General features: G+C 46.5%; 1 protein-coding gene across 2 annotated transcripts in view; it reads left to right on the plus strand.

Annotated features, from left to right (window-relative positions):
• Nucleotides 1-21,729, plus strand: part of DHX35 (DEAH-box helicase 35) — a 494,424-nt gene that overhangs the window by 332,597 nt on the left and 140,098 nt on the right. For both annotated transcript variants that reach the window (XM_069243783.1, XM_069243784.1), the window contains exon 13: nucleotides 7,115-7,239. In XM_069243783.1, the coding sequence (XP_069099884.1) occupies nucleotides 7,115-7,239 (125 nt within the window). The remainder of the gene's footprint in view (nucleotides 1-7,114; nucleotides 7,240-21,729) is intronic.

The following is a 21,729-nucleotide window of genomic DNA, read 5'->3' on the forward strand; positions in this document are numbered from 1 at the left end:
CGAGAAGGCCCTGGGGTTGGACGGGTTAACTCCTGCCTTTTATAAGGAGTATGCTGATATTCTAGCTCCTTATTTGCTGGAGGTTTATGCTGAGGCTCTGGAGACAGGATCCCTCCCTGCGTCCTTGAGGGAAGCGCTGATTGTTACGATCCTTAAACCGGGCAAGGACCCGTACAGTTGTGATTCGTACCGTCCACTGTCCATGATTAACGTGGACAATAAAATACTCGCTAAGTTGTTGCCGCTGCATTTGCAGCCCCTGATGTCGTGCATAGTGCTTCCGGACCAGTCGGGCTTCGTACCGGAGCGGTCGACGATGCATAATCTTCATACCTTTTACGCGGTGTTGGGCGGTCTTTCGGCAGATGACGAGGCGCTTGCTGTGTTTTTGGACGCGACTAAGGCGTTTGATTCTTTGGCCTGGCCATATTTGTTCGCGCTCTTGGGCAGGGTGGGCATGAGTGCCCGATTTATTAAATTGATCCGCTTGCTGTATTCGGGCCCGTTGCGCGGGTGAGGCTGAATGGTTATATTTCGGAGCTCTTCCCTGTGGCCCAGGGGACTCATCAGGGATGCCCTTTGTCCCCACTCCTTTTTGCCATGGAACCGTTAACGGCTTATCTGCGGCAGCATCACAACCATAGGGGTTGCAGTTTCGGCAGCGGCCGATTTTAATCTCGCTGTATGTGGATGATATTGCGTTATATGTAAGGGAGCCGGGTGAGAATATGGATGTTCTGTTGACTGAGGTCGTTTGATTTGGCGGCTTCTCAGGCATCATGATGAACTGGTCTAAGCTCGCTGCTCGTCGCGGTTTCCGATTGAGTGGGCGGAGGGTCCGGTCCATTATTTGGGAGTGTGGCTTAGCTATGATGTAGAAACTTTGTGGCTTGCCAATTATGGTAGATTGATGTCCTGGCTGGAAGATAGACTGGAGGTGTGGCGCACGCTACCGCTTTCGCTCATTGGGCGCATTGGCATCGCTAAAATGGTTGTTTTGCCAAAGTTCTTATATCTCTTTGTTAACCTGCCGCTGATGCTTACTGTAAATTTTCTTCAGAGGCTTAGATCCGATTTGGTGCGACTGGTGTGGGTGGGCGGGCAGCCTAGGATTGCGTGGGAGAAGCTGACGCTGCCGTTCGAGATGGGGGGCCTTGCTGCCCCAGATCTGGAGCTTTATTATTATTGCGCACAGGCCCACTTTGCGTATTTCTGGATTCATCCTATAAGGTATTTGCCCCACGTTGCTCCTGAGAGTGATTTGTCTGGCCGGATCGACTGCCAAGAGTTCTCGGATGTTTGTCTCGGACCCGTGCGAGAGGGATAGATTCTGTGGCGTGTACTTCCAGGGCCTGGGCAGCTTTGGGGTGTAGATCTGGGACGGTATTGCTTTTTGCCCCAGCAGTGCCGGTGTTGGATGTGGTGGATGAGCAGATGTCTCGCGACGCTCGCCTGCGTGAATTCCTTGAGGCATCTGAGCTGTCATCACTGGGAGCTTGGTTCGTGAATGACTGTTTGCTGGCACCGGAGGAGGCTTTGCGGGCGGGTGCTGACAACCCGTTGCATAGGCTATATTTACTGCGGGTTTACGCGATGCTTCGTGCGTGGTATCCTGGTCTCCCGGCCGTGCCTGAGACTTGTCGAACACTGGAGCTGTTGTGGCGGGTGCAGTCTTCTCGGAGGCTTATTACTCGATTGGATGGGTGCATGCAGGAGCAGCGGGGGCAGTGGCGGTGACTGCTAAGGCTAAATGGGAGCTGGATGTGGGGGAGGTGATTACCGAGGAAATGTGGAGGAGCTGTTGTGCGCATATGCGAATGCTGTCGCCCAACTATAGGCTGCGTCTCATCCACTTTAAATTTCTGCATCGGTTATATTACACCCCTCGCAGCTTATGTGCTATGGGTTTGCAGGTTGATGCACGCTGTGAACGCTGTCATGCTCTGGACGCAGATTTTTTACATCTTGCATGGAACTGTGCTGCGTGCGTGCCTTTTGGGGGGATGGGATGCCTGATATTGCTGGAATGACGGGCTTGGTTGTGCCTTTCTCCCCTGTGATGGTGCTACTTGGGTTGCTGGACGGGGCGCCATCGGCATGGAGGCGTCTGGTGGGCATACTGCTTCTTTTGGCAAAGAGAAGGGTGGCGATGTGCTGGGGGTGGGGCAGGGCGCCGCGTAGAGCTGACTGGCTGCGTGATGCTGCGTTCTGTCAGGAACAGTTGGCAATCTTCTGGGAGTTGGCCCCTGTGAATTTTCGTCCTAGGGATATCTGGGCACCTCCCTGAGCTTTTTTGGACTCTCAGGCTTGAATGAAGCGCGATGATGCTTCCTATTTCACACTACATTCTGACATAGCTTGGCTTGGTTGGGATATACTGTGCGCCATGTATGATACGCCTGATAGTGGACCCTGCTGTTCGTGCTTGCTCTGCCGCCCTTACTTTGTTGGTTGGGTTGGGTTGTGTTGGTTGTGTTTGTGCCCTAGTGACTGTTCGCGGACTTCATTCTTGTGGTGTGCTTCTTGTGACTGTGTTTCTGGATGACTGGGAGGCTGCTGGTCTCTGTTAAGCTGGATTTGTTAAGATTTTTTACCATTGTATTTTGCCTCTGGCGGTTTCTTGCAAGATTTTTCAGCACTACTGTATCCCCTCCACTTAATGTACAGCTCACAGGGCGGTTACTAGTGTTGTATTGTAAAAATTGCATAAATAAATAAATTTAAAAAAAAAAAAAAAAAAAAAATTAATGTTTCTGATCAAAAGTGTGGTTAAGTTCCAGACATTTTATGGTAGAATATAGAATGCCCATAATTCTCTGTATAAGGAGAATATTTCATGTGCATTTTGTTTTCTTATTGTTCCTTCTTTGCAAGCTTGCTTTAGTGCTCAATTAGACTAACCCATAAAATTAAATAGATTCCCAACTCGCTACCATTCCAGGCACAATATTAGAGTTTTGTACTGTCACAGTACATTCCGAGCCAATATGGCATGAGAAATAGCAGCACCAGGCTCTTATTAGAGTTTGCCAGACTCAAGGGGGCACCCGGAATATGTCAAAACCGAATGCTGGACAGGAGACGTAATACACCGTAGTCTGTGTGGCAGGTGCTCCCAAACTCGTTTTCCTGGGTGTTTAAACATTTGAGCTGATTATACTGGGAAGTAATTCTGCCCAGACAAAAAATGCATGAGGCTCTAGCTACAGCATCAGCCAAGCCTCTCCCCCCGTTCATCTTTCTCCCCACACCCTCACCCTCCTCCCTCCACCACCCCCGCTACCCTACAACACTCAGGCCGAGGATACATTTACCACCTCTAGACGCAGGTGTTAAATTGCATGGTACATGCTCAGTGTTACTGCATTGCAATGTAAATGCCGCATAGGGTGTTCGCATCCCACCAGCAATGTGCCCCTCGTAGCCTGGGCCTTAGTGATTTCTCCTTTCCACATCCTCCCACTGCTATCTGTACACGCCCGCCGCCCTTCCCTGGTTCCTGCTGCGAGCAGTTTGTGTTACAGTTGAAGGCGTGGGTGTAAGATGTTTTGTCCCTACATGCTACAACTTGCTCTTTTGTTTAGGGGAAGCTCTCAGTTCCTGCAGGCATAACCGGCATCTCACGTTTCAGACTCCCTTTTTGAATGTATACAGAAATTCACAAGGTTTCTTTGGTCCTGTGAAAATGCAGAGCATTTTGCGCGCAACATTTTGTATGAATCAGCCACAGGTAAATACTGCTTTATAATTGAAAGCAAGTGCTTGAATAGACTAGACACAGTGAGTCGTTGTTGACTATGCCTCAGTGTTGTGTTCCCAGAGGGACACGCGCATCGGAGCCCCTGCGTTCTTACTGTGCCCCGGACTCTTATTTTTCTTTCAGGTATGATGCTAGCTGCTTCCCTTCACGGCAGTCCAGTCCCATTTCTGTAATTTCTGTTCAAGTGCTGTCCTGGCTGGGGGTGGGGGGGGGGGGGGGGACACAGAAACTCTCCACAGCTCCTCAGAGGGCAAAAAATAAAGCCCGTGCAGCGTCACTTCACAAGTAGTTCAGCGATAAACGGAGATTTTGTCATTCTCAAGCTATACATTTCGTAAATATATGTTAGTCTGTAAATGCTCTGTAAAAATGCTAAGGACGCCTATGTGTGCTAGTCCTAATATATATATATATATATATATATATATATATATATGTGTGTGTGTAATTATGTATATACCAACAATGAAAACGTAATTATTGACACTTAATAACAGCTGTTTATTAGCATAACGAAAGAATGAAAAGTTTATAAGGTGTCAAAACTTTCGTATTTCAGGGCACATGAAGCTATTTAAATCTGCTGCATAACACAGCTTGACTATAACACAAGGAGCGAATGACAGGACTTTTTTTTAAAGAAAAGCTGCAACTGGTACTGCTCACCCATCTCACTATAATGCGTACAAAAAGGACTTTTAGGCCCTGACACATATTGAACCAATCTCAGTGTTTCACAGCGGCCCAAGTGTTCTGTGACATTGTATGCCTTGGTTTCTTCAGAAATGTTCTTTATGTTGTGTTAGCTCATTCAATGAACAGATGACTTTAGTGAGTCCTAAGTTAATTCCTAAAAAAAAAAGGATGCAATCCCTCACCAACACGAAGAGGCATGCTTAATTATCGGGCCGCTCCTACGCCAGCGCTATCTTGGTGCTATGCTGGCTAATCTAAAACTCTTAGAGCCCTTTATATGTGGAAATTGTGGTTGAATTAAAATAAGGGTCTCATTCTTCAACTGTTCAGATTTCATTGAGGTTGGTGAAATATATTCTTTTTATTAGTGACAATGTCGAAATATACCCTATGCAAGGTTAGAAACTCAAGGAATTGGAGAGTTAGGTTGTGATTGGGAGTCCTTACTTACAGTCCTGTGAGGGATATATATTTCAGTCCTTATCCGGTGAGACAATAATCCAGGGGCTTCCTAAACGTACGGCTCTCTCTATGCTGTCATCTGGCCTAGATGGCCTCTTTATGTGATAGTATAGTAAACTCCAACCTTGGCCTTTCTCTTTTGGGCTTTCTCTTTTGAAAGCTTTAAAATCGTATGGAACAATCACATAAAACTCAGATCATATCATTTTCAATAGCTATGCCACCAAAAATGTATAACTCTCACTAGACTTGGGCAATGAAAGCAAACCACGTATGGCTCATCGTGATGACTCTAATGCTCACCTAACCAGGTAGTTCCTCGTGCTCTGGAGACTGGTTGGTGAAGGATAGCATCTACCATTTTTAATATGTTGCAAGTGATGAGTGAATAAAACATATTATCTTCTAATAGAAATCTTCAGTCATTAAAATTACTGTAGTTGTGATGTTGCTCAAAGGAACACAGATTTGGGGAGAGGGTTCTTTTTAGAATATTGGCGAATAAACCATGTATTGTGCTTTGCATGGAATTGTAATCATTAAATAGGAGAAAATATGTCACTACTTTATATTATTGATATGAGCTGGAGTCGAGCAGTTCATAATGATAAAAAAAATAGGATCTGATTCGAACAGGACTGCGTGCCATCCCCTACGAGGGATAACTTGAAAATGTCTGTACTATGATTCGAGCCTAACTACCACAATTTTAAAATATTGACGTGAATTAGAGGCAGACAGAAAGTAGCAATTCAAAAAATGAGTTCTGAGGGAGGTGGGACAGCATGTCATCCCTATGCGTGTGATAGCCTGAATCTTTCTGTTACTTTGAGTTGGGTTGGACCATGTTTGACTGTATGGGTTAGCAGAATGATCTGGGCATTGTTTGGATGCGAGTAGGACAGGACCATGTGGGTAAGAAAGATTATGTCCATAGCACAGTAATACAGCAGTGCGCATCTCGTGATAGATGTGTTATCTGCCTTTCCACTGCTCCAAAGTCCACCAGTCTCCACTGAATTGTTTGTGGCAGTTTTTAAAGTGATCTGTGGCATCCACTCTTACTGAATCGAGCGTAAGTATGTGTGACTGTGTCATCACATATTCATGCAGTCATGTCATTACACTGAAAATAGTTTAGACTGCGAAAAGGACCTTCTCTAATGTCTTCCCAGCAACCGAAATTAGGAAGAAGTCTGTAGTTTCAGAATTAGAAGAACTTTAAAAAGTGAAAAATATTTTATTGTTGTGTGAGCAAACTGGTACACTACATGTACGCACAGTATATATCCCCTTTGTCTTTTTGCCAATTTCTCTGAAAGCATATTTTTTGGGGAAATAATAGTATTGCAGAGACTAACTGCCCTGGACTCTGATTCTCATGATGAAAACCACCACCACCTTTATGCTCCTTCTCCCCACCCACAATGTATGATTTCCAGGATAACTATTTTCCATTTCCAACACTATTGACATCATTAGGATATCAAACACTTGTCTTTTTGTGCAGCTCAGGCACACGTTTTTTGCACCACTTCGACTGATGCATCTCAAGGACGCCATGAACAGCCCTTCTTTAAGGGGTTATTTCGTTTCCTATCCCTAATATTCTTGTTTTGGATGTGAAGGTGCCATCGTGGCTTCAGTTATTGTTGGCCTTTCTTAAATAGTTGTCTGTGCCCACTGGAAGAGACCAACAGCAAATATCATACATCTCCTGGTCTGACCTATCTTCCTTTTGTGTTGCTGACCTGTCTTTTAACGAGAAAAGCAAACATCTGAAAGCCTTCTGGGCCCAGTTTCTTGCTGACTAGCTGTTCAACAGTGCGGCACATTAGCTCCCCACTTCCTAATGTCATTACTGAGAGGCTACAATCAAATGGTAATGAGTGAGATACCTGTCCCGGTTAATCTTGTTCAGGGCATTGGGAAAGAGATTTCGTATAGTGACAAGTAACTTCCTTTTTGTGCTCTTTGGTTTACCATTTGTATACAGCTTGTGAGCATTGGATACTTATCTGACAGTTTCAGACGTTGTGTCGTCTTCCGCCTTTCTTTTGTTACTTCTACGTCGTCATTGTGCTTACGTGTATATACTGGGAAGTAAGGTTGGGCGTAAGTCTGAGTTAAAAATGTCATCCTTCGTTTAAAAAAAGGCATATCTTAGTGAAATAAACGTATTCTCTTTTTCGACAGAGGAAGACTTTGAGAATCTCCCCCTGTCTACTGTTCCCGAGATGCAGCGAAGTAATCTGGCTCCAGTCATCCTGCAGCTCAAAGCCTTGGGAATTGACAACGTACTCCGCTTTAACTTTCTCTCTGTAAGCATGCCTTTTTGTTCCATTTTTTTCATTTATTTATGTATGTCATTTGATAAGCGTTCATCCATCTGGGTGTGTGGGGGGATGGGGGGTCGGTGCTGGAGGGGAGCGGGTGTATTCATGGCGCTTAACCGGACGGCCTGTCAGGAAATGCTTTGTCGCTTTTATTCCCCATATTTACCGGTCTGATCTCTTAACTTCCTGTTTGGCCTCTGGGTGAAATCCTGACGTCCAGTTTCTTTGTCTATGACTTCCTTATTTTTATCCTTTTGATGGATTCTACTTGTTTTCTTTTCATGGACTCATACAACAAGACGACAAGGCCATCAATTAAGTCTTTCACAGATCCCCCTATTTCTCTGGTGTAACCTTATGAAACCCCATACAGTAGATCCTTGAACCATCACATTTGATTTACTGACAGAAATAAAATAAAAACTTGCACCCTCCCTATCCAACTTGCCATTCTTGCTTTGTCACTCACCTTTCCTTCCACTTATTGTTTTCTACTTCGAACAGAACCCCCCCCAGTTCCATCTTGTCCTTTGTGCCCCTTTTGACAAATGTGTCCACATTTTCACCATTGACCTCAGGCCCCACCTCCCTACACCCTTCTCAAACATGCGGTCCCAAAACTTGCCCTGCGTCCTTGAAGTAGGTTATCCCATCCAGCCCTCACCAAACCTTCTCCTGGGCGAATTTCTTTTCTAATATGCTAGCTAAATCCGGCGTACAACGCCCATTTGGCTGAAAGCCTTTTAGCCCCTCCTTATTCGTGCCTTGAGGGTGCGGCACGGCATATTTCTTAGCGAAGCATCTTGCTGGGCCTTCGCCAGTCGCAGCACAGGCCGTTTATATTGATATGTGACCCCTTTCACTTAGAACGTGCACTACTTTTTTTAATTGCTGCAGCAGCATAACCTTCCTAACCGTTCCCAATTTGTTGAAGCTGAGTATCTGGTGTTAGGTGTCAAGCTGACATTTTCACAGCCCACCCCAGCCACACAAAAACACCAGGAGTATCACGAGACACGCCAGCAACAACAAAAGACAGGATGCAGCCTCATTATTATGTAAGCAAAGGACTGAAAACGTAACGTGAAAAAAACTATCCGGCAAGGAGTTTGCCTTCTGAAACCAATGTAAATAAGGGTAGGTGTGAAATTAAAAACATTATTCTTAGTAGGGTGTGTTTTATTTGTAAGGCCTTTGTAACCTTAAACAATTTCAAACTGAACAAACACAAGTTTCTTTTCTGACATTGTGTTGAATTAGTGTTTGTTGTTGGCTTTAGTGTATTTGGAGCTTCATACTTCTGCCTTTTCTAAGCGCTGAAATCCGCATGTGTTACGATTAGTCGGTGTAAATGTAGTCAATTTACCCAAGTAAACTTGTGGCCTACAGGTCGCCGCATGTTTCAGCAGAGAGCATTTATTTTCTCTCAGTCATTCTAAATAGTTCAAGATAGGCACGTGTTTATGTCAAAATAAAAACCGATACCAATCAATAATATAATACACAGTTAAACTATCCTAATTGATGGCGATAAAGGAGATGGACCTGAAACCTTTAACAATACATCCCCATAGTTACCAATGAAAAGGGGGGGCTTCGACAGGACATCGTTTAGACAATAGATCTTCTACCCTTAAAGTACAGGCGTGCTCTAATTTACTAACCCAATGACAACCATAAGGCACATGCCAAATGACCGAGGTGAAAGTTCAGGTAATACGCAGAATAGCCTAACCTGGACTGAGCTAAATCCTGATAAACCGCGCTGGCAGTGCCCAAGAGAAATTTGGCCAAGGCGGCCTTGATAAATTTGACCGCCGAAACATTTAGCATTGTATCCTTAAGATCCAATCACGCTATTGCAGCCTGTCAGCAGTAGCGGACCCCCAGTTCATTCCACTTAGTCCGCAGCAGTCTTCTCCGCTCCTGAAGCAATGATGGGCACAAGCAAACAACATGTTCAAGGGATTCCTCCCTGATACCGCAGCCCCAACATGGAACTCCCTCCCCTGGCGCTAAGCGCCAAGACGGTATGTGTTTCTGGAAGCCCCATTCACCCATCCTCAATGCCATACATTTTTCTTTCACGTGGATAGCATGGGTACAGGAGAGATTGACCAAGGGGGAGCCTGGGTGAAATGAGTTAATAACTACCAGGCATGCTTTTGGTTGGCTAGAAAAACTCTGTCACTATGATAAGGCCAGAGCTGAACGCTTTTCTTAATCTCCATCCTAAATGCGGGTTGCAACAGATTGGTAGCCCAAAGCCCGTCGGATTCCAGTAGCTATCTACAATTGGCCAAAAAGCAGTAATATGACCCTTTTATCTCGTTTGCACTTAGTTCCCACCATAGTACTGACTCTAACCTGCTGGCCTTTGTCCTGCGCAATTTGTGACACAATTTAAAAAACGCCCCGGCGCCCACAGCTCACTGGTCCAAAAGCCCAAATTCCACCCTCACCTGTGCAGGAGATGCAGTTTGCGGTAGGTGGAAGATCCTCATCGATCCTAATGATCAGCCGATTTAATAACCTGGCGCCAATATCCATCATTGCATCTCGACCACAAGTCAGTGAAGGGATGATCTTCACGCTCATAGCCTCCAATAGTGGGAGTAAACTAGGTACCTCAATGTTCTAGATAACTTTGCAAAGGCAACCTGCAAGGCAACTCTTTGGCTTCTATCTCCCTCCTTTGGATCACAAAGCTGCCTCTGGTGTCGAGATGCACTCCCAGGTATTTATATGATGAGTCAGAGGTCAGCTTGTTGGTCTCCTAGAACAAACTGGTGCTCAGCAGCCTTCTCCTGCAAAATGAGACCACTTTTGTCTGAAGCAGATTTACCTCTAGATCATTCTCAGCTTTATACGAATCCAGCTTATTAAGCAGCCGTTGAAGGCCAACCCTCATATAGCTAATCATTGCCAGGTCATCTGCATACTGCAGATCGCTCAGTTGCAGGCCCCTAATTTTGGGGAAATGTGATTTGACAGAATTGAGTGCAGATGACAGGTCAAAATTATGCAAATTGAACAGAAGGGGAGCAAGGACACAACCCTGTTTTACCCCGCAAAACTTTGGAATTTTCTGGAGCCAGAACAACTGTCTCCTAGTTTGATACTAATCCAAGTGGCAGTATGTAGTTCGGTAATGGCCCCCAGGAGCACAGAAGGAATACCCTAAAGCCATAATTTCGTCCAAAGAGTGCGCCTGGCACCCGATCAAATGTTGCCCTAAAGCCGACGAAGCAACAGTGTAGCACTGAGGCTGAGAGTAGTGCCTTGTCTGTCAGGATGGACAATGTTAAAAGGTTCATGGATGTGCCAGTAGTGACCGAAAAAAAAACTCTGTTTGGGAAATGGGAATTAAGCCATTCAGATCAGCCCTCTAAGAGATGACTAGCATAAAACGTAGCCTCATTGTCTAGGAGAACTGTTAACCTGAAGTAGGCTAGACCTGACCCTAAGTCACTTTTATAAATTGGATGGATAATGACATCACACCATGAATCGGGGATCTCGTGGAAAAAAGACATTGATTGAACAAACTTGTAAACTGGTCCACCCAAAAGGGGGCGTCCTGTTTGAACACAGTCTGCGGGATACCGTTGGACCAGGAGGCCTCATCCTGTCTTGGCCTTTCGATTGTGTGGCGAAGAGGCATCGGGGAAAAGAACCCAACTTCCGGAGTAAAAGGGCGTGTCGCCGGCCGCCTGCAATTGTTGGTTGACCTGAGGTGTGCGTCTGACCCTTTACAACCCCCGCCCTGCTCCGTACCTTCCAAGTCACTAACGGCAAAGTGGTTTGTCAAAAAGATAACCCAATCACTCTCCGCAATATTGGTGGGGTCTGATCTCCACTGGTTCCTTTTCAGATCATTTACAAAGATCCAAAACTTCCTTGGGTTCGAATTCTTACTTGCACTAAGGAGTTTTGCCCAGAACATATTCAAGCACCTCTATTTTTCTAGAAAGACTGCCTTCTTATGCGCTTTCTGAGCCTCTCTAAGTTTAGTGTTCAGCACCTCAGAATCAGGGTGCTTCCTAAATATCATAGCAGCTCTATTCCTGGCTTTCTTTAAATCGAGCGTTCCCCCTGCAAATCACGGTGGATGGACGGGGAACAAGGTTGTTCAAGGGTCGCTGATATTTATACAGTAAGAGAATAATAAACTTGCCCCACTGCCCAACGAGAGATCGTTGGTCAGCCTCATCTGAGCCAAAAAAATTAGCCCACTCCCCCTTTATAACGGGTCCTGAGGAGGAGCTCCGTCGAAAGTCTCATAACACACACCGCCTTCCAAAGACTGTACCTCGGCATGATGGTCAAAACTCAATCTCATAGTTACTATATGGGGGCGGTGATCGCTCTCACATCGAGGGCAGATCCGAAAACTTTCAATGGAGGAAAAAAAAATCATGTTACATATGGTGAAATCTAGGTATGAGTGAGAACGCCCGTTGGACGTTGTCCAGCCCTGTGGAACGTTTTGCTGCACGTGGCCGTTCAGGGCTTTAAACCCCATGCTGTTCAAGAGTGTAAAGACATTTTCTCCCAAGGTGCTGTATGGTCAGTCCCTAGGTCTTATCTGATCCGAGAGATGATAATTACCCCCAAGGTGTGGGCCTTCCAGGGCTTCAGACAGGTTCTGAAATAGATTTGTATTAAATTCCCCCGTAACTAAAAAGTCAGCATGTGGATAATCGCCCTACTAAGTCACCCAGCAACTGGATTAGCCGGGTCAGCTTCCCTCTTTTTTCTCTTGCCCCAGGTGCTATATAAATATTAATTAAGATGAGTGGTTGCTGTGGATACTGATCATAATCCCCTGGGCCCAATTCTACTCCCATCCCAATGGCGTAATGTGCCCTATAAGTTTAACAGCAACATAGATAGATAGGCTACCCTTGGCTCGGCCGCTTCTCTTTTCTCATTGAGTGGATTTCCAAAACTCCTGGAACCCCAACAGTGGGTTCCCGTTCTCTGCCCAGGTTTCCTGCAAAGCAGTAATGTCATGATCATTGAGGAAATATATCGATTCGAGTTTGCATGCCAGCCCATTTATATTCCAGGAGTAAAGGAAGAGCCCCTCACACCTGGCCCCTGTAAAACCCTCTTGTGGTGTTCATGCGACTGGCCTTTGTGACAGATGGCAACCAGTCCCAGTTGGCCCCCAGTCGGTTACTCGAAATAGACATTCCTACAATGTTAGGGGTGCTGGAGCTGCCCTGGGCACCCTTTAAGGTTGAAAATGGCTTCCACACTGTTGTTGACTTAAGTTCTGAGGGCAGCCAACAGAAGCACAAGATAGCCAGGAGAACTGTAGGGAGTGATCGTAATGCCCCATGAGTCAAAGGCGTCCTTTTTTTCACAAATTGCCTGTGCTAAGTCAACTGTAGCTAATGTCATCAGAGTGGTTTCTCCCGACCACATCCCCATCTGTGGGAGAAATTCAATTGATGTTATATACCCGGAACCAATGACACTCAATTCTGGAATAGCTTAACATTTTTAAAAAATATTTCCTCTATTTAAAATATCATGAAAACTCCTTGATTGGTATTCCGTTATAAGGAGCAGTTTTGTGAAGGTGCGGTCAGGGGTAACTCTTGGAGAACAGGTGGGGAATTTTAAATAAGGGTGGACACATGAAACAGGGGGAATCACTGTTAACTCTTACCCCATCCCTGTGCCTTAACAGAGTGATTTTGACTGCATGGTATCATGGCCGTAGGGCGACAGCCTGGGCTCTGTAGGAGAGGCCCATATGGAGCAGGCATTCCTCACTTCCAGATAGAGGTAGGTGAATGCAACGGATACTGACCCCATTGAGGCGCGCCCCCCACTCCATGGCAGACGAGGGCCCTCAACTTTGAGTCTCGACACAATGACGGCGACCTAGCCTGCCTTCCGTGGGTCCTGTAGAGTTTCCCATGTGATGGCGGTGATGGCGACCCCACCATGTTGCTGGTGGTGCTTCCGCCTGGGCTCTAAGAGTTCGATGATGAAATCGAGGGGGGCCCTGACAAACCGACAGGATCAACATCCTCCTGTCACAGTGTGGCACTAACGGCCTGGGGAACTGCTAAACATCCCTGTTCGACCCCTTTATATCTTGGAGGGGTAATCCACCCTTCTTGCCGTAGATGATTGCCTATACACCTTGAGCTGGCACACTCGCCTCAATGCGGCCCTAGATGAAGAAGTTGTGATACTCATTACGGACGACTCACACAGGTTTTGTTGCAGTGGTTGATGCCCTTTAGCTGCAAAAACAACAGGCTTGATGCTCCTCCTCTTGTTTAGTTGTTTGCAGAGCTTTTTTTTCTTCCATTTACTCAAGGCAGAATAAACCCCAGGACCCGCCTCATAGCATAAAGCTTTCCCGTCTCACTCAGTTGCGTGGGTTTGTGATCGAACGGAAGGACTTGGCCCCCGGGATCCACGCCTGCCAAGCCGGTCGTTGATTGAACTGGGCCCTCCTGATTGGTCCGTGCAGAAGCCTTAGGACTGTCTGGTAGGCTCGAGATGATGTTCGATGAAATGTTTGCCACACCAAGGTAATCATCAAAGGGTTTTGCTTTTTGTTTTATGCCCGGTTGCCTCTGTGGTGGTCCTTAGACATGGAGAGTCAGCTGGGGGTATCGGCCTATCAGAAACCCTCTTGATTTCTGTCAAAACTGTAGCCAGAACTGTGGGAAGAGATGACAAACTGTCGATAATTGGGGAGCAACAGCAGACTGCCTGGACTACATTAGTGCTTGATTACGCTCTTACAATTAACTGGTTTGAAGATTCAAGTTTGTGGTCGACCACCACTACACTGATGGCTAGTGTGTGCAGCAGGTCGACTTGAACGTCTAGCGTGTCTGAATGGTAGTTCAGGGCCAAAACTGTAGACTGAAAAGATTAAAAGAGCTGCGACCAAGCCGAGCCACATGAAGCAACTGGCGAATGGGATGCCGGGTTAGGTTGAATTTCCACATCTTCCACAATTTCTGAATGAAGACAGAATAAGTCCAATAGTGACTGATAGTTATGCTCCAGTCTTTTACAGTCCATGCCAGGACTGTCACTGCAAATCCCACTCGGGCTTTGAGGGAAACATTGGAAGAATGTTGCCAGTTGGACTTTGGGTCCAGTGGGCAGCCGGGGGTCTGGTCATCGGGTCCGCACCTTCATCCTGTAAGTGGACAGGGCTGGATGAACACTGCCCCAATATTTCGGGGGAACCTACTGGCAAAACATCCCAGTCCATGGCGTCTGAAAGATGGTGACAAGGGATTGCAGCCAATAGTAATTCGCCATTCTGTTGATCAGTGATCCGGTCCCCCTGGGTAGTTGACTGTTTACACAGGGCTGACCCAACCCCTGCCTCAGTGGGATTGTCTGGACTTGTGAAACCCTCGGTGGTGGCTGGCCACCCGGAGCAGTGTACTATAACACATGTTTTCAGTGTTCGGGGCACCGCTGATGCCTTCTCCACTAAGTTCTCCACTTTATTCAAGGTCAGAGGAGAGTGACGGTCCATCGCACAACCCTCCTTTGCCACAGCGGGGGGGGATTCGGGTGAAGGGGTGTGGTTCTTTTGAAAATAATCCAGCAGAGAGGGCTTATGTTGTTTCAATGCGATGCAGAGACCTCTAGGTGCTGAACAAACTGAAGTGGCACTGCCGCAGTGGGGTGGTGGATGTGCGGTCTCCCATCGACTATTGTGGCACTCAATTCTACGCCGCCACCCTGGCCTCTCCTGCTTCTGTTTTTGCACCTCTGGGCTGCAATGGGATCCTTCCTTACTTTACCGGACCTCATGGTGGATTCGGGCAACTTCTGGGAGTCCAGGGGTGATTAAGCTTTTTTATTTTTTTTAATAAAAAAAAATAATTGTACACCACTTTTTAAATGGATTGTACACCAGCTTTTATCGCTGGGACCTCTGTGCACCAGTACACAAGGTGCACAAAGATTCACAGGGCTCGCAATTTTGTCCATTGCCTGCTGGGCTGGGTGACTGGGGGGCCAGGGGGATTGGCAGGTTAGGTTTGTAGTGACAGTGGCGACAGCATTGGTGGTAGTTGCTGTGGCAGATGAGCCACAGACGCGCTGCTCAATCCAGCATGCCCGGGTGCACCCAGCGTGCAGCACACTCAGCTCACCTGACTCTCCCCTCCTTCGGAACAGCCGGAGGGTGCAACAGCCTATGGAGTCTGCATGGGATGGGTTCTCCTGCTGATCTGGCGGCCGAGGGCCAAGGGTGGGTTCTCCTGCCGGCTTCTTCGGCCGGGCCGAGGGCGCACCTGCCTTCTTGCCTATATCTTCGCCTACTCCCGCCCTACGCACACCCAACATCTGATGTCCAATGCGGCCCAGCATGACCAGCACGGCCTGCGTGGCTCTCCAACAGGGGCAGTTCGCGGGTCTCGCTATTTTTCCCTCAGTATTTCCGGCAGCGTCTCGCAGTGTCTCCGGCAGCGTCTCCGGAACCAGGGATGGATATATCGCTCAAGAAGCTGCGAGCATCATCCCCGGCATCAGCAAATGCAATACACACCAACAATCTGCAAGAGACTCATATATATATATATATATATATATCCATATCCTTTAGCTTTGACAAAATGGGTGCCACTGACTTGAAATTAGAGCACTTGCTAATTACAGTGCCCCTAAATTATCTGTAGCAGTGGCTACAAAAAATACAAGGTGTATAAATTTGTTAAATGAAAAAACAGATGTGTTAATGAAAGTTACGATTACATTGGACAAGACTGCCACATCTAGAGCAAGCAGTGGCAAAGCCAGTAGGGTTGTTGTTGGCTGCCAGTCTTTTAGATTTGTCAGTGCTTGTTTGGGTAAAAAGGTTTTGTAAAATTGTATTAATGGATGAGCTGCCAGGCCCTCGCTTATATATAAAAAATAAAAACTGTCAAAAGATTGTTTTAGTTTCAAAAGGCACGCACTGCCATACTATTTCCTGGCACTGAAGTTAACTACTTTGTGTATGAATGTGGTTCTTTTGAAAGGGTAGAAGGCTGTCACTCACAGTGAAGTTAGCCATTGGCTGAATTGACTCCATACACGCAACTGCTGCACTTCAGGTGGTGACTCAAGTCCTTTGAGTTGCTACGGGATGAATTTGATTCGCTACATACTCAACAATGGCGATATGTACATTTGTGTCATTTTCTACTAACTAAATTAGATCCCCAACCCTGGACCATTCGCTGTTCCACAGTGCTTTCTTATCCCAGCACTTGGGGTCAGTTTAAAGGCGTGTTGTCCAGATTATATATTCGTCAACTATATTCCCAGCCACAGTTGGCGACCTGGGAGGCTGATGATGAAGAAAAATTGGCAAATCTTTTGTAAGCCCTAGAACGAGGAGTTATGTGAAATACGGATGAAACTCAGTCTTTTCAAGATCCTTTAGGGCTGACACTGGACCCTGGTGCAGCTCCACGCTGCAGGATTGCTCCCTCATTCTGCCTGTTGGAGATGTGATTATGAGCCCTGTGATATCACCCATATTTTGTTGGACTGTTCCACCATACACCCCTTCTGGACGGCAGTAGAGCCTAATCTCCAGGAAGCTATGGATTTGCCTTCACCATTTTCAAACCTCCTAATCCTTCTCCATGACTTGTCGGACATTCCTAAATTGACCCACCATGCTAGTCTGATACTCGTCACTGCCCTTACAGCTTAGCTGCCAAAATCTGTATTTTGCGACATTGGTGCTCCCACAGTTGCCGTCCCATGAGGAATGTCTTGCAGAGATGTACAAGACCACTTTATATGAAAAGATCATTTACAATTTAATGGATAAAACATATATTTTTCTTCTAACATGGTTCCCCTTTTTGCGAGATGGCCCGTCCGTCCCCCATAGTGCGCTTAGACTTTTGCTTCTCCCTCATTACCATCACTATACTCACTACCGTTTCCCCCCCTTTCTTATTATCCCACCCTCCTCTTTCTCTCTTAAATATTTTACATAAGTATAGTTTGGTATTGGTGTGTGTATCACGGTATAGTCTGACCTTGCATGTCACTGTATTTGCTTTTATTTCTCAGTTCATAAATTTATCAAGAAAATAACTGATGCACTTCATGGTTGAAATCCTTGGGTGAGTCCAAGTCTGTGCGCAAACATAAGGGGTAGTGGGACTCAACCCTATCCCTCCACTCTAATTCTAAGGGTGCCAAAATGAAAGTTGCACTCTGTTAGAAATGGGGTCTCTGGTTGGCAGTCAGTTGCACTCTGTCCAAGCAGGGACCCTCACTCTAGTCGGGGTAAGAAAGGTACACACCTAGGATAACCCCTGCTCACAACCTTGGTAGCTTGGAACAAGCAGTCAGGCTTATCTTAAAGGCAATGTGTAAAGTATTTGTACAATCACACACAGTGACATAGTGAAAATAGCACAAAAGGACTCAACACCAGTTCAGATAAATAGTTAATATTTATTGGATTAAAACAAGACCAAAATGACAAAAATCCAAAATACACAAGCAAAGCTATGAATTTTTAAAGATTAAACTTAGATATAGCGCTTAGAACCACAAATGCTTAAATTTGATATTATCACTACATTGTGACAGTCGTTCCCAACAAGCTGATGCCAATGGCGCCGGTCACAGAGTCGCACTGACCCCCAGGTACAGTACCTCCTGAAAGTGAGGAAACAAGCCAGTAAACGAAGTTGAGGAAGTGAGGCTTCGCTGGCTCTGGTGCTACATCGGTTTCAGTGCTGCAGAGCAGTGGAGCAAAGGCATTGGTGCGAATCGTCGGGTCTTTGCTGCAGAGTAATGGAGATGAGGCAGCATTGGTGCAAAGCGTTGGTTCCGTACGCTCCGGCGAGGTCAATGTCTGGCAGATCAAGACGTGGTGGGGCGACCTCATGGGGTTATGGTCACGCCACAGGGCTGCAGGCGCCGCAGCAGAGTCAGGTGTCACAGATGTCGGTGACACGGCACTCGGTAATTTCCAAGTCACAGGACGTCAGAAAGGCTGAGGCGGCATCAGGCCTCTGATGTCAGTTGGGGTCGTCGCACTCCAGCAGGGACCACAGCTTTAGTTGCAGGTGGCATTGCGGGGTCAGGCAGTGGCATCAGTCCGGGCGTCGCCTGGCGTCGGTGCACTTGTTTTTTCTTGGTTTTCAGCCAGCTTTCACTTCCAAGGGCCCAGAAACTGAAATAGGCACTACCTGGCGAGATAGGGGCTGTAGCAAGTGAACCCAGAGGCTGGTAGGGGAAGCCTTTGCTGTCCGTGAGACTTCACAAAAGGAGGCAAGCTCAGACCAAGGCCTTGTAGAAACTTTACAAGCAGGGTACACAGCAAAGTCCAGTATATCTCTTCTCTAAGGCAGAGGCAGCAACTGCAGGTTAACCCAGCAAAGCACCCACAGCAAAGGGGCAGTACTCCTCCTCCAGCTCTTCAGCTCTTCTCCTTGGCAGAGATTCCTCTTGGTCCAGAAGTGTCCTAAAAATCTGGGGGTTTGGGTTCTTATACTGATTTCTGCCTTTGAAGTAGGCAAAATTCGAAGGAAAGTCTCTGTTGTTTACAAGATACTGCCTTGCCCAGGCATGGCCCCAGACACACACCAGGGGGTCAGAGACTGCATTGTGTGAGGACCGGCACAGCCCTTTCAGGTGCAGGTGTCAGCTTCTCCCTCCCCACTCTAGCCCAGAAGACTCATCAGGATATGCAGAACACTCACCAGCTTCCTCTTCATGTCACTGTCTAGAGGGAATTCACAAACAGCCCAACTGTCACTAGAAGGCAGAGGCACTGAGTGGTTTAGCAAAAGAAATGCGTACTTTCTAAAAGTGGCATTTTCAAACTGACAATCTAAAAACCAACTTTACCAAGAAATGTATTTTTAAATTGTGAGTTCAGAGACCCCAAACTCCAAATCACTATCTGCTCCCAATAGGAAACTGCCTTTAAAAGATATTTAATGACAGTCACCATGTTAACCAATGGGAGAAATAGGCCTTGCAATAGTGAAAAATTAAGTTGGCAGTATTTCACAATCAAGACATGTAAAACACAACAGTACTTGCCCTACCTTTCAAATACACTGCACCCGCCTATGGGGCTACCTAGGGCCTACGGTATGGGTGCCTTACATGTACAAAAAGGGGAGGTTTGGGCCTGGCAAGTAGGTACACTTACCAGGTCGAATTGGCAGTTTAAAACAGCACACACAGACACTGCAGTGGCAGGTCTGAGCCATGTTTGCAGGGCTACTCATGTGGGTTGCACAATCAGTGCCGCAGGACCACTATTAGCATTTGCTTTACAGGCCCTGGACACCTCTAGTGCACTTTACTAGGGACTTACTAATAAACCAAATATACCAATCATGGAAAAGCCAATCACCAATACAATTTACACAGAGAGCAGTTGCGCTTTAGCACTGGTCAGCAATGGTAAAGTGCCCACAGTACCAAAACCAGAAAAAATGAAGTCTAGCACATAGTCAAAACTACAGGAAACAGAGTCAAAAAGATAGTGGAAGCCACACCAAGGAAGCCAGGTCTAACACGCTCCATTGAGGTAACTCGCCATAGAACCAGTTTCTCAGTTGGTCCTCATGCACCATAGTTCCCGAGACAGTCATCAACCCCACAGCAGACGGAGGCCTTCAAAGTGGCTATGCATCAAATTTTATGTTCCGCTGTTGCCAGGATCCACGCTAAGTTCCACTGCCTGTCACCGATGGATGATGTGGTGTTGACACCCATATCAGATCCCGAACTGATGTTGGCTTGACCAATGTTGCGTTAGAAACTTTCAAGGGCGATACTAAATGTCATGCAGCCTGACTAATCCAGTGCTTCTGACATCCTGCATCTATGAGCATAGGCTCCATAATCTTTTTGGATCTGACTATAATCCTGTGCCAGTGCTGGGTGCGCCCAAGGATACTGATTATGATGATGGGAGGTGATGACTTGTCCTGTCACCATTTGACTGATGATGACTTATACCTTGATTACCAAAACTCTTGTGGTCTTGATATTCTCCCCTGTGAGCTTTACCTGCCACATGGGTCACCAATGAAAGAAAGTGCCTCATTTGGAGTGATAGTTCAGAGGGCTGCCAAGGTACTAGAATTACAGCTGAGATTCTGCAGCCTGCGCCAGCAACATTTCCTGTCAGTTAATGGTGCCCTCACAGATACTTTAATGGCCATCTGGTCGAAACTATGTTCCCCCCACTTGGTAGGCAGCAGGAAGCCAGATGTCATACACAGGAGCCCAGTTATCCAGATTTTCTCACCAAGCACCCTTCTTTGGAGAATCATACTGTACAGGCCTCAAATAGTAAGGTGAACCATAGCTCATTTCCTACAAATTCTCTGGATAGGGAGTCCAAAAGGGTTTATGCCATTGATAAACATGTTTTCCTCTCAAACACTGGCTCTGAGACCTGTAAACACAGTCTTTCTATGGGCTGATCCTCACATGCCCATTGAGACATGGCCAGCGAGAACTTGCTGGCAGTCCCAGAAGATTTTAGGGCCCCACTGGGATGATCTTTGATAGGCAGGAAGCATCCAAGTATGGATATCAAGTACTGCATTGGCACAGCAGTTAGTACAAGTGTGGCCCTTAGTAGACATGCCTGTATAAGGTCCACTGGAGTTTTCAGTGATATAGAGGCTTCGCTAATGGGTATGCCCTTTGATGGATCTTACCTCTGGAGAGAAGGTGGACTGCTTTAAAGCTACTGTTGATCTCTTTGGGCTGGTGACCATTGCTAAAAAAATTCTGCTACAGCTAGCATAGTGGCAGAGATACCCTTCCCAGCCAGTAATGCAGTGACAGCCCAATCTTTTTGGCACAGCAGGGTCCTCCAACTCCTCTTCCCCTGCTGCAACTGCCAACAAACCAATGCAAGGCATGATCCAGCACTTCTTCCGGGTTAGCGATCCCACACATCTGATAGATGGGTTTTGAAAGTTGTTATAAAAGTTATGCTCTATATTTTCTCTCCTCTTCTCCCAATATCTGTCCCATACCATAATGAATTTCAAAGAAGCATCTATCCATTGTGCTACAGGACGTTTGCCTTTTGCTCTCCATAGGTGCCATAGAGAGGTTACTGAACTGAAATAAGGGGCAAGGTACTTACTTCCACTACTTCTTTGTCCTGCAACAGGGTGGGGGCAAGAGGCTTATCATGGACTGCTAACCCCTGAACTCCTTCCTACTAAAGGATAAATTCAGAGTGCTCACTCTCGTTCAGATCCTTTCTGCTCTGGAATGTGGAGACTGGATGGTGTCCTAGAACTTGCAGGGCGTGTATTTTCATATACCTGTCCTGGAGTCTCGCAGGCATTACTTGTGATTTGGGGGGGGAGGGTAAGGAGCATTCCAGTTTGCCATGCTTGATGGTGGTGCTCACTGCCCATTTTCGTATGTAGGGAGTAAGTGTATGCTCCTACCTCGATTACTGATTTGCTG

This window comes from Pleurodeles waltl, chromosome 7 (assembly GCF_031143425.1).
Source record: "Pleurodeles waltl isolate 20211129_DDA chromosome 7, aPleWal1.hap1.20221129, whole genome shotgun sequence".
NCBI classification, from domain to species: domain Eukaryota; kingdom Metazoa; phylum Chordata; class Amphibia; order Caudata; family Salamandridae; genus Pleurodeles; species Pleurodeles waltl.